Here is a 13,975-nt window from a genome sequence, read left to right on the forward strand (position 1 = left end):
TCCCTCGGGTCATAAAGGATAGCGTCCCGGGCACGCTACCGACCCTTGAAATTTATTACGCATGCGGAAACGTATACTCTCCCAATGTATAAGTATAACAAGGGTAGCAAGGTAGGAACATTCATAACAGTCAAATAACGAAATACAGTCATCGATACAATATCAAAAGTGGGTGATAACTAACCCTTCGTAGCCTCTGTCCTATACAACCCCATAACTTGAGGTGGCTTCCTAAGACCAACAAAAAGGTAATAGGGTCGGGAAGGGTTCACTTCTCAACTACCCCATAAAGAGGCTATATGGCTACAGCCATCGGCATCAACTCCAAAAGATCCTAAACTCCATCACTTTGGACACGAAAAATGTTAACCACGACGGGGTGAGATACTTCTCGGTGAGTCGACGCCTAAGCTCGGCTAGGACGTTGACTCGTTTCGAACGTCCTATCAACGGATCACATAGTACAGAGCGGATATTTCAACCACATGCAACTTACCCGCCAGGATGCCACACGTATAAAACAAAATAGACACGATATGACGGTTGCAATAAATAATGCAAAAGTGACACGACAATCGCGTTAAACAATTTAAACAATCCATGACGTGACAGTCATAGCGGTGACTCCACCGACAGTATATTATATCAATCCACACACAAAACACCACTCATTGTCCAATTATTGATGGTCAAAACCATTCGATCAGGCACACTAGTCGGTTGGTGCCAGCACACTAGTCGATTGGTGCTCTTTCTGGCAGCACCGTGCATCGTCCCTTACTTCCGGCGACGGCATCTAATAGTCCGTGTAATTCCGATCGTCACGGAATGGATCTATCGGGAATCCCTATAAAGGCTTCGGTCCTTCACTAGCTGCGACCGGCATCCGATCCGTCAGAGTACAATGACCGTCGTGCATCCGATTCAATCAAAGAACAGTGATTGTCGGGGATATCCAGCCAATCAGAAGACAATGATTGGCGGACCAACCATCAAATAGCCACACCAGCATGTCGAATACCACTCAACTCTCATTTTAACATTTAGCCATTTACCCGTATGAGCAGGCTCATAGACTCGGCCACAGGCCATTTCATGCCAAACATGCGACTTGAACCCACATAGGGTCACATAGATACACACATTATCTACCAAACTTTGCATATATAAACAGAATGCTCATCCCTCAATAGTCGACAAATCAATTGGCAATCGGTCAAAGCATTTAATCAAATTATCGATATAGACGATCGATCAAGCACATTCAATCAAGTCAATAACACATATTCGATCCAATTAATCCCAATTTATACGTCAACTTAACAAGATTCAATCTAATCTAGCAATAATCCATCCCGACTTGTTATTCGATCATATGCTCGTCTCTAGCCTTCCGCTTGCTCACGATCAATCATTAACAATCATTAAGTCACCCAATTTAATTCTAATTAGCCACAATCGAACTAACTTAACTAATTGGGGCCATTTAGCCTAAACCAAGGCTTTACCCTAAATCGGCCCTAATTAATTTACCTAAACACCCTAAAATAATAATTAAACTAAATTCGAACGTAATTAGCGTCTTAACCAAGGATTAGAGGTCAACTCACGGTCAAATAGGTGAGGCGAGTGCGACGGCGATCCTTGAGAACCTTTGGTGCAAACCTCGAACTTGATTGGATCGTGGGCCCAAAACCTCGGATAATGAGTCTAAACTCTTGATCCACTTGGCCCACGGGCCTAATAAAAGGCCCAATCACTTGGCCCAACACCCTGGATCACGGCCCAAGTCGGTTTGGGCCACGGCCCAGCTCGTAGGCCCACTGTTCAGGCCCAAATGGAGCTGCCCAGACCAAAAACAGGGGAAATTGAGGGGGATCCGGGGCTGTTTCGTGGATTGAAGGGTGGTGGTTGGCTCCGGGGTCGACGGTGGATGTCCGAGGAGGCGGGGGAAGGGTGATGGTGGTCGGTGGTGGCACTCGGTGGCCGGAGCTAGTGCCGGCAGCAGCCAACAGAAGCTGCAACAGGCAGAACAGAGCAAAGAAACAGAACAGAGCAAGCTGGTCGGGGCTGTTCCGGAGCTCGAACGGCGTCGGGACTTTGCGGGGCTGCGGGAAAAGGTCTGAGGGAGTGTTGGGAGGTGTATGGTGATCGGAGGTGGCTGGAGAAGGCGGCGGAACAGCGGCGGCAGCAGCTTCAGGCGGTGCAGGGCGGAGCAGCGAAAAACAGAACAGGCAGTGACAAAACCGGCTGTTCGTGGCTGTTCCGGCGAGGCACGGATGCGACTCGACCTGGTGGTGGTTGGACGGCGTCGGAGGAAGTCTGTGGAGGTCAGGGAAGGGCGGAGCTGGGCTGAGGAAGGCCGAACAGAACAGAGAAGCAGCAACAGCAGCAACCCGGCAGAAAACAGAGCATGCCGCTGAGGCTTCTCCCAGCCGGTTTTCCGGCGACTCCGGCGGCGCGACGGTGGTCCCGCGGTGTCGATGATATTCTGGAAGTGTTGTAGTTGTTCTTGGTGGCTTGGGGCAGTAGAGATTATGCCCGAAAGATGAAGAAAGAAGGAGAAGAAAAGATGATGGTGAAGTCGGTTAAGGGGGGGCCAACGTGTGAGAGAGAGAGAGGGGGAGAGAGAGAGAGAGAGAGAGAATTCTGGAGATTTTTTACCAAGGGCTGAAGTGATAAGGTGGGGCCCACTAATTATAGTCTTGTCCACTAGTTCCTAAAACCCCAGGGGTAGTTTTGTAATTTCACATTTTGGCCAGGGGTATTTTGGTAATTTCACACCCTAGGTCATTCGTGAGTCCGGAAACCCGACAGAGGGTTATTTAATCCGAACTCGAGTCAATTTACCCCAAACCTAATTCTAAGACGCAATTACTCATTTAATCGGAATTTATTCCAATTCGAGTCACGGTCCCGGAAATTTCCGATTTCCGATTTCTAATTTCTTAACATCCAACCTTGGGCATCAAATTAAAATTTTCTAGTCGTTCCATAGACTAGATTTCACTATTTTGATCGCCCAATTTTTAGGGTGTTACATCCTTCCACCATTTTTGGTGCGAAGCCCTGGTTAGGGTTTCTCCAAGTTGCCATCTCATCAACCCTTCATGAACTACATGACTCCCGATTGTGCTGATGGGGTATGAAGGCGAGGCGACAACAAACAAATGAGGGACAAATGGATGACCGAGTGATCAAGGAAACTACTCGACCCGTTTCTGTTCTTTCTTTATTTCGTTGATTCCGAAAGCCTAAATCACCATCAAAGAAGGGAGAAAAGTATGAGCTTTGTTCTAGTTAGCAGGAAAAAATATAATAAAAGCTTTTAACACTAATAAGTGAAAATAAACCTTCAGCATCTGCAACTTGGATGCACAAACAGTAATTGTGATCAAATCAAAAGAATCAGGTTAATATGGTAGCTAAGTTTCTGTCATATGAAAACAAGAATACTAGCCTACCATAAAAGACTAATCAGGTTAGGGTTTCTCTAGGTTAGCACCTCATCCACCCTTCATAAACTACATGATACACTACCAGAGAAAATTATCAAAAAAATTCTAAAATTATTGTAATTATGTCAATTCAATCATCAATCTTTTTTTTTTTTTTGCCAATTGAATCCTAAACAATTTACATTTGTGCCAATTAAGCTCATTTGACCGGTCAATGTTGACATAGACAATTTTCTATAATACATTAACATATATTTTTTTTAAAAAAATTATATTTTTAATAAAAATTTTCCTGTCTTTTTCCTTTCTTTTCTTAGAGCCAATAGGCCCTTGCTCAGATCGGAGGGTTGCGAGCCCTCGCCGGCCACCGGGCTAGAGCCGTGAGGCCTCACCACCCGCAACAAGACTCGCGGCCCTCACTCAACTGCGAGCGAGGGCTCGTGACCCGCCATGGTGTGACCAAGGGCTCGCGGCCCTTGCCTAGTGACCGGCGGAGGTCATCGGCGGTGTCCCGCTAGCCCTAATAAAAAGAAAAGAAAAGAAAATGATAGGAAAAAAATAGTTAAAAACATAAAAATAATTTAGAAAAAATAAAAAATTATTTATGTCAACGCCGGCTGGTTAAATGTACTAAATAGACACAAATGTAAAATTTTTAGGATTCAATTGGTAAAAAAAAAAATGTTGAAGACCGGATTGATACAAGCGCAATGTATTTATGACTTTTTTGGTAATTCTCCTACACGATTGTGCTGATGACATATGACGGAGAGGCGACAATAAACAAAATGAACGACTAAATGGACAACTAAGGAAAATAAACAACCGTAAATAGATTAGTGGAGTCTCTTCTTGGGGTTGTTTTTCTTTTCACGCCACCTCGCATTGCCGAGGACTAACCATCGGTTCATCTTCGTCTCTTGACCCGTCTTTTTTTTTTTTTTCTTTTTGTGGTCAGATTTCTTGATCTGTGATTGAACATCCTGTTTAACCTTTTCCGGTCAAAGCTACCTAACGGAGAGGAAAAAGCATGCTTTCCCAACGGGGCCAAATGGATGACCGAGTGATCAAGACATCTCTCATCCGCTGTTATAAGTCCAACGAAAGGACACTACTCGACCCGTTTCTGTTCTTTCTTTATTTCGTTGATTCCGAAAGCATAAATCACCATCAAAGAAGGGAGAAAAGTATGAGCTTTGTTCTAGTTAGCAGGATTGAATAGATGTCCATGGTTTTTGATTGCATGATCTTCTAGCGCAGTCAATCGGGTCATAGATTTGGTGATCCGGAACAATTGAGTGTACAAAATCAGAATCGGGTCTACTTACCCGGTGTTTATGCCCATTTCGGTCGCACTAGTGTAAACTTAGTGGCTTTATTTTAACTTCAGTCTGCCAAAAGAGTCATCTTAAATATGGTAGCTGAGTTCTGCCACATGAAAACAAGAATACTAGCATACCATAAAGGACTAATTTGAAGAGGGTTCATAGGAAATCAAATGGCACATTTGACCTAGCCTTGAATAAGTCCTGAGAAATGGACATTTTGGTGGAAGCCATTAGGCGTTTGGACTTCATAAAAGGCATGGGCAGAAAGAAAAATACACCTTTCGCTCTCTCTTGGCAACAACTGTAGGCAATGAGTCAAAAGAGAGGACTCTTCTTTTTTTCTCTGTTTCTGCAGTGAGCTTATGAACAGAAGATTCAAGATTCGAACTCTCAGGCTCGACTTACAGTTTATATGTTAAAATAGCAGCATATGGAAACTGACGTGTTATCCATCTCCGTCACAACGGTTTGGAATGTCCAGCTCTCTTTAGGATGAGCAGCGTGCTGTTATCCCTGAACCCTGTTCTTTCAACTTTAACCGATTCAATGCGAGAGCAAATGCACCTCAAGCAACTTCTTTCGACCACGTTGGTTAAGGGGATTAGGCTGCTGTGAAGGGAAAGGCAAGGCAAGGCAAGTCGCCAAGGTACGTGACCATTGCTTCAATTTACATAAAGTACAATCGATTTTCTTGTTTCACGATCGAGAAATATTGATCGGAAGTATGAAGCTTGGACCAAAAAGATGACAATTACTTGCTTAAATTCAGGAGAAAGGTGGATCCTTACAAATTAAGACCTCGACTACACTCCATGGTATTCGAGGTACCATTCACTCAGCCACTTTTGTTGCCTCAGACATCATATCATAGTATCCTCAATAAAAAGACTCAATGAACACAGAAAAGGGGTTAGTGTATCCCCTGCTTCTTCTTTTTCTACTTCAGGTAAGTACTTGCTTGGACATCCTTGACCAAAACAATACTATCAAAGATGGAAATCTCTTGCTCTCCAGTGGTAAAACATTCGCTCTGGGTTTCTTCAGCTCGGGTAATTCTAGCAATCGTTATGTCGGAATTTGGTATCACCAAGTTTCTGAGCTAACTGTTGTTTGGGTTGCTAATCGAGAGAGACCAATCAGTGGCACTTCGGGAGCTCTTTCAATTGATTCTGATGGAAATTTGGTGCTCCATGAGACAAATGGAAGCTTTCCTGTTTGGTCCACAAATGTTTCTTCTGCATCATCCAATGATTCTACTACAGCCCGGCTTACGGATTCAGGCAATCTAGTCCTGGTTCAAGATTTTAGTCAAAGGTTGATATGGCAAAGCTTTGATTATCCTACAGACACTATGCTTCCTTTCATGAAACTCGGGTTGAACCGCAAAACCGGTTTGGACCGGTTCCTAACATCATGGAAGTCCCTGGAGGATCCGACACCCGGCAATTGCTCCTATAGGATTGACCCAACAGGCTATGCTCAATTATTTCTGTACAAGGATGGGGTTCCGTACTGGCGTGTCGGATCGTGGATTGGAGATCGGTGGAGCGGCGTACCTGTAATGATTACCCCTTACATCTTAAACGTAAGCTTTGTAAATGACCCTGACGAGATTTCTATAATGTATGGCACCGTTAACCCATCAACCATCACAAGAACGGTGCTCAGCGCGTCAGGGTCACTCCAACGATTCACATGGCACGACCGAGATCGGCAGTGGATAGAATACTGGCACGCTCCAATGGACCAGTGCGATTATTACGGCAAGTGTGGGCCCAACAGCAACTGCAATCTGTATATTGCGGGCCAATTCGAGTGCACATGCCTGCCAGGGTTCGAGCCCAAGTCCCCGGGCGATTGGTACCTAAGAGATGGATCGGCAGGGTGTGTGAGGAGGGGAGGGGTGTCAGTGTGTCGAAGCGGGGAAGGATTCGTGAAGGTGGCACTAGTGAAGGTGCCGGACACTTCAAAAGCAAGTGCTAACATGAGCTTGAGCTTGAAGGAGTGTGAAGAGGAATGCCTGAGGGATTGCTCTTGCACAGCTTATGCTAGCGCCAATGAGAGCCTGGGGGGTTTCGGGTGCCTCACATGGCATAGCGATTTAGTCGATACAAGAACATTTGCCACTACAGGTCAAGATTTATATGTACGGGTCGATGCGGTCGAGTTAGGTACTCCTGCTTCTGCTACTCTATGTTAATAATCCTACTTTTGTTAATGCGATTTACCTCCCGTAACTTCATTTGTATCAATAGATTATCATTGTCAAGCAAATGATGAATTGAACTTCAAAAATGATTAAATTCATAAGCATAATAAGTCAAATCCATGATTTTAGGAACCTAGTTTGAGATTTTGCATCGCATAAACTGTGTATCGTTAGAGATCCACTTGGTGATTTCTGGTTTCAAGTTGAGGCTAAGAGAATTTTTCAATCTATTCTTGGCACAAGCACATTCGAGGTCATTGAATCTGAAACACTATGTTGTACTTTCCTGTCAGCTCGTTATAGGAAAACAAGCTCCCTCAGCCGAAAGGCAACGATTGCGATAGTTCTGGTTTCGGTTGTGACAGCTCTACTGCTCGCCAGCTCCTTCTCATACCGCTTGGTGATCAAGAAGAGAAAGGGTGCGTCACTTAGTCCTCACCATCAGTACGCTTTTAATTAAGCAAAGAACTTTCGGTTGGTTTAACGAAATGAATTCCTGAATGAAGAATCTCACAATTTCTCCAAGGTTGGAATGGCATTTATGTGGTTGTCTTGGAAACAGATCGCAGAGGCCATAATCCACTAATGAGTGATATCATGAATCCAACACATTTGGACGGCTCTCGGAGTGTAAAAGACCCCGACGACGGACCCAGAGGAAACCGAGATGTGCCACTCCTTGATCTGAGCACCATAGCTTCAGCAACAAACAATTTCTCCATCCTCAGTAAGCTCGGTCAAGGCGGTTTTGGATCAGTATACAAGGTAACCTTCCATTACATAAAGAGCTACTTACAAAAACTGATAGAGACTTGCAAATTGAAACGTAATTTCACAGGGCGTTATGGACAATGGAACGGAAATAGCGGTCAAAAGACTATCGAAACATTCAGGACAAGGTGTTGAGGAATTCAAGAACGAAGTTCGGTTGATTGCGAAGCTTCAACACCGGAACCTGGTGAGACTACTTGGCTGCTGTGTCGAAGAAGACGAGAAAATGCTAATTTACGAGTTTTTGCCGAACAAAAGCTTGGATGCCTTCCTTTTCGGTACATCCTCTGCTCTCCCACTATCTAGAATACTCCAATTTCATACATCAACGCATGACATCAACGCATGAAAACAAATGGTTTGTTGATATCTCAATCTTGGTCCAGACACAACGCAAAGATTGACGCTGGATTGGAGGAAAAGGTTCGACATCGCATCCGGGGTGGCTCGAGGACTCTTGTATTTGCACCAAGATTCGAGGCTCAGGATCATCCACCGAGATTTAAAGGCCAGCAACATCCTACTCGACGCTGCGATGAATCCAAAGATATCTGATTTCGGTATGGCTAGGATATGCGGCGCGGATCAAATCCAAGGAAACACAAATCGAGTAGTTGGAACATAGTAAGAATTTTCGCCATCGCAATGCTTACTGTGCTTACTGAGTCCAAGAACCTCAACTCAACTAATCAATCAAAACCCTCTTTTTCTATCATTTTTTGCTGTGGCAGCGGGTACATGTCGCCAGAGTACGCAATGGGAGGTATATTTTCGATAAAATCCGATGTCTATAGCTTCGGAGTTTTGCTGTTGGAGATCATCAGTGGCAAAAGGAACACCGCATATCACCCGGAAAATCCATCTTACAATTTGATTGGCCATGTAAGTATTTGAACTCTTTAATAAGTACAGGCGACAGGACTGAGCCTAGGACATAATACATAGCCTGAAACACTCGCTTGTGCACAACACAATCGCAGGTATGGGAGCTATGGAATGAAGGAAACTGCGAGGACGTTATCGACGAGTCAATGGGTGATTCGTGCGCCAAAGAGGAGGCCTTGAGGTGCATCCAGATCGGCCTTTTGTGCGTGCAAGAACTGGCGGAGGATAGGCCGAACATGTCCACCATTGTGTTCATGTTGGCAAATAGAGATGTGGTTCTTGCATCCCCGAAAAGACCTGCATACGTTGTCAAGGGCAGGTACCATGGCGGGAATCTATCTGCGAGCAATGGAACGGCTTCTGCGAACGATGTTACAATTTCGATGGTCGAAGGCCGCTAGTTGTGCCGTTCTCTCGCCCCTGGATTAGTTATAGAAACACAAATTCACTTTGAAAACCTAGGAGTTCATGGAAGTATTGGGTACTGGAATTCCAAGGTGTATTGAGCCGGCAGAAGTCCTGAAGAGAAACGTTTGCATGCCTCGGCTGTAAAATCGATATGGATTGCATAAGTTTGATATATTTTGGAAACTGCAAATTGCATGATGCTTCTTCTTTAGTTAACTTCGATATAATAAGATTGTAGTTGAAGTTAGGTTATTCTCGTGATTTCATATGCATTATCGTACTAGGAGGAGTAAATCCATACAAAAAAAAAATCATGAGATCACTACTTACTATTCTAAAAACTTAATATGTTAGAGATATCCGTGGTAAAATATATTTAAATATTCTATCATTTCTCCTCATGCTTAGGTTGAAAATTGGCCAAGAGTGAGATTGGACATTTGTAATAATTGAAGCAAATAAGGGCATCGAAAGAATTGAACTCCGAACCCCCTGTTCTGATGTAATGTTACTATTTAGAGTCAAATAGAAGATAACGACATGGTCGCGTGACCCTAATTGTGTTTGCCTGATTTGTTTTTGCTAGAGTGACTTAACTACTTGAAGGATATAAATAAAAATGTAATTATAGAAAGATGCATAACGCTTATCAACTACATATTAATGCCAATCTCCTTTACGGAAATTGATATAGACCCTTGATGGGTTGTTGGATGCTTTATCATGAAAGATGGGGTAGTACCCTAAGAAGCACACATACTTTTCGAAGTTTCTTTGTCATGTCCGATACTCTCCAACATTTGATCGATACGTGGTCGGTGCTCCAAACACGCCAACGATATGAGATGTCAGCAAACCGACATGCCATTTGGATACACACAGGGTCAATTTTAAGCATTTTTAATAAATTAGGAGTCATAGGTAAATTTATCAAAAATATATATGTATTCAAGTCATATATCCAGCCACCCCAAAGTTAATACACCCAGCCAACCAAAAAAAAACCTAATCGTGAAGCCCTAATAAAAGAAGAAGAAAAAAGTCACCGCTAATATTTTTGTATATACATGATATATGTTTAATATACGTCTCCCAACATGTCGAATCTCTATATTTTTTTGGAAATGATATGTCGGCGTGTCATGTCTCGTGTCGGTGTCGGTGTCGATGCTACTTAGGTGGTAGCCATGCTTATCCTCTTGCTTTTGCTTTAGGTTTAATGCCTTGAAAAACCCCAAACTGGTACATCTATAATAAATTTACTCCAAATTAATTTTTTTTCCCACCAAAAATCTCAAATTGATACAACTACGATAAATTTACCCTAAATTAATACTTTGACCACAAAAAAAAATTCCAAACTGGTACATATATAACAAATTTACCCTCCATAAGCTTCCGTAAAATAGAGTTAATGCCACGAAAAACTTCAAATTGATACATTTATGATAAATGAGGAGTTAAAAACCCCAAACTAATAAACCCGTTAACTGCCACATGTCATCTAAGTCAACAATTTGACGGTAAAATTAACGGAAACTAATGGAGGTAAATTTATAACATATTTATCAAAATAGTATAAATTTATCACAAATGTATCAGTTTGGGATCTTTTATGGTCCAAAAATTAGTTCGGGGTAAATTTATCACAAGTGTATCAGTTTAGGATTTTTCTTGGTATTAGGCTTTTGTTTTAAATTCAATAACATTTCTCACTTAATCCAAAATTAGAATACATATATATCCTGTGGTTGGTTTGCTCTTAATTTATTGTCTTACATAGTTGTTCTTTTGTATCCTTACTTCTTCTTATCGATTTACCCTTTCCTTATTATATGCTTGAAATTATATTTCATTTCATATTATATAGTCATAAACGAATATTTATAATCATAACTTGCGTAAACTTAATACAATTTACAATAGAACTTACTTTTAATTGGATTGATTACTTTGATTAGTATTTGGATATAGGCGTGACTGAACTATTTCATAGTTACTTTAATCGTTCATAGTTATTATCCTCTTGTATCTGGCCTCCAGATCTCGAGAGTTTATGGTTTTAGAGCGAATATATATAGTTAGCAATCTGATAGAAACTTGGCAAGTGGCTTTTCCGACATGGCTTAAGGAAAAGGCAGGCGCAAATCTTCTAGAGATTAGAAAGCGGAAAAAGGTTAATCATCAAGCATGGAAAACGAGAAAAAAAAAAAAGGCTGAAATTGACTTAAATAAAGTCATTGGCGTGCAAGACAATAAAGCTAAACCAAACCCCAAGAAAAAAATAATCTAAAATCAATTTGACCTACATCAACGGCCCAACTACCACACCACTAGAATTTTTCACTTGTCGTGTCGTGGATCACGTTCTAAACTTTATTTTCTTATTTTTTAAAAATTTTTAGGGCCACATCAGCTGGGCCCCCCTCCGTTTCATGGTTCCTTTCCTCACTTGGTGAAATCTTACCCAAAGGCCAAGTAGGATTCTTAAGCCAAACGACTAAACCAGCTATAACATCGCAGAATTGAGAATCATCCAAGACAACTAAACATATCTCACATCAACGGTAGATTTCAAAATCCTACCAAAGCAAACACGATTCTCATAGATAGTAAGACCTCATAATCATATCCAAAGCATCTATACCATAAACATCATTCACCGGAATCCAACACTCGCATCCGTAATTATAAAAAGTATAGTAGTAAGGATGGAGATCTACTTGCCTCGACTAAGGAAGATATCAACAAACGATCGGACGGACGAACAAACGAACAAATGGCCGGACAAACGGCTAAGTTGGCCATGATGACCAAGGGCGGTCATGGGTAGGGCACCAAACAAAGGCAGCGGATGATGCTAGGGTGGTGTGAAGAGTGCAGCGGTGGCGCTTGAGGTACACGGTGGTCGGATGACCAAGGGCGGTCGGACAGTGATTGGCGTTCCAGCAGAGTAACGACAGAGATTTTCGACAAGAGCCGACGGAATGAATTGACGTCGATTTTTATTTATAATAGGTCAGTCGGCTTAGACCGGTGAGCTTACAATCGGCAGCTTGCGGTAGAGTCGCCTTATGACAAGTTAATAGCTTCAACGGCTTGCAGCTGAACCGGATGGTGGCACATGTCAAGCACGTAACACGTGTCTCGAGCGCGTAGCCCGAGGTTGCCATGTGACAAACCACCTTACCACGTACCGACACGAGGCCCCAATACTAACGTTGATAATTTTGTATTGTATTTTAATTTTCTCGATATTTTCTTTTTTTTCATTTTTTTTTTTTTGCTTTTTTTTTCTTCTCTTCTTCCTCTAGCTCGTCAACGAGCGTTAACCGGCCAGAAACAAGGAAGAAAAAAAAGGAAAAGGAATAAAAATATAAAATAAAATAAAAATTTAAAAATATTGTTAAAAATTTTCTATGTCGGTGCCGATCTCGTTACATAGGGTGGATGGCATCCATGTAAACATTTTATGGCGAAAATTAGCCGGATGAACCGAGTTGGCACAAATGTAAAATATTTAGAACTCAATTGACAAAAAAAAAAGTTTATAACTGAATTAACACATTTGAAATAGGTTTCAGACTTTTTTTTTTAATTTTATCAATTTACAAGTGTACAACAGATCATGACGAGATATACCGTACGACTTGCCAAGGTAGTGGCACTGTGTAAAGATTAGGCAATTGGAACAACGACCATCGCCTTCGAGACGCCGCCACCTCTCCCCCTCTCAATACACCATTCTATTTTTCCGTTTTTCTTGTAATATTCTTTCGGGTGCGAATAATCTTATCTAAGCTTATCATCTCTCCCAAGATGGGTTTTATCTAATTCAGAGTATTTATGAATGAAACATGTTTGATTATGTCCCATCCAGGGACATTACCAAAATCCATCCTCAGTTTTTCTATGATGCCAACAAAATTCTTACATAATGAAAAAAATCTACAGGTTGAACTTATTCTCTGTTTTGAGGGACGACTATCGATGATGAATTGTTTATTCTTCTAATTAATTCACATCAAATCAAAATCATAAATAGGGTGGGAGAGAACCTCCTTTCCATGTTGATTCCGTTGTGCTCTCCATGTCTACACGGGTCTATGCTTTTTTACCAAGTCAATTTTCCTTCTTCTTTTTTTCGTTTCCTCTTTGTTTGACCAAGTAAAATATTACGGTTTCCATAGTCCAAATTCCATTTGAAATCTGAACCTACTCGTCGAAAGCTATTCCCTAAATTTTGAAACTTGAAACTTACACTACATATCCTAGAATTTAGAATCTACCCTATCACAGATTTCGGGATCGGTTCCATGGCCTATCCAGGTTTCACTTATATTATTAACTAAACGATTGTAGTGAATCATCAACTCTAATCACCTCCATTTGTTGCTACAATTTACTGACCACAACTCATATTTTTTTTGTTAAAACCACAACTCATATTTAAATACATGAATAATTGTAAAATATTAACAAAGTAAAAGTATCAACCATAGATATTGCTAGATTGGAAGCTTATACTAGTGTTTTCAAATTACACACTTATCATAAGATGCCATAAAATACCGCAAGATGGTCCGAATACATTGAACAAGAAAAACACAAAAACTTGTTCCAAGTTTCAAATCCCGAGTTCTACCAAAATCTACCCCTTAGATCCAATTCCCCAATTTTTAAAATCTAGAACCTGCAATGCATTCTCTGTAATCATGCTAACTTCTAGTTACCATGGAGCGAATGTGTTATCTAGTAATGGCATTGGTTCTGCTTCTGATAATGATGTCGGGATTACTACGGTCAATGCATGACAAGCAAGTTTACCGTATTATCAGAAAGCCACTTCTAAAAAGATTTGCATAGTACATATGTATGTTAACTTCTGAATGCAAGTACCTAATGCAAAACCGGAG

At 41.5% G+C, this 13,975-nt stretch overlaps 2 protein-coding genes across 2 annotated transcripts; one reads left to right on the forward strand and one right to left on the reverse strand.

Moving 5' to 3' along the window:
• Positions 1–1,778: 1,778 nt before the first annotated feature.
• Positions 1,779–3,362, reverse strand: LOC115731820. Its single transcript, XM_048284824.1, has 2 exons — positions 3,354–3,362; positions 1,779–2,519 (listed from the first exon to the last, which is right to left on the reverse strand). Exons 1-2 carry the CDS (start codon positions 3,360–3,362, stop codon positions 1,779–1,781), a joined length of 750 nt encoding a protein of 249 aa, XP_048140781.1.
• A 1,856-nt stretch (positions 3,363–5,218) lies between these two features.
• On the forward strand, positions 5,219–9,309 carry LOC115739791 (G-type lectin S-receptor-like serine/threonine-protein kinase RKS1). Its single transcript, XM_030673046.2, has 8 exons — positions 5,219–5,432; positions 5,563–6,957; positions 7,289–7,414; positions 7,558–7,760; positions 7,834–8,044; positions 8,153–8,390; positions 8,498–8,648; positions 8,747–9,309. Exons 2-8 carry the CDS (start codon positions 5,679–5,681, stop codon positions 9,050–9,052), a joined length of 2,514 nt encoding a protein of 837 aa, XP_030528906.2. The 5' UTR covers positions 5,219–5,432; positions 5,563–5,678; the 3' UTR covers positions 9,053–9,309.
• Positions 9,310–13,975: the final 4,666 nt, after the last annotated feature.

This window comes from Rhodamnia argentea, chromosome 9, assembly GCF_020921035.1.
Source record: "Rhodamnia argentea isolate NSW1041297 chromosome 9, ASM2092103v1, whole genome shotgun sequence".
Taxonomy (NCBI): domain Eukaryota; kingdom Viridiplantae; phylum Streptophyta; class Magnoliopsida; order Myrtales; family Myrtaceae; genus Rhodamnia; species Rhodamnia argentea.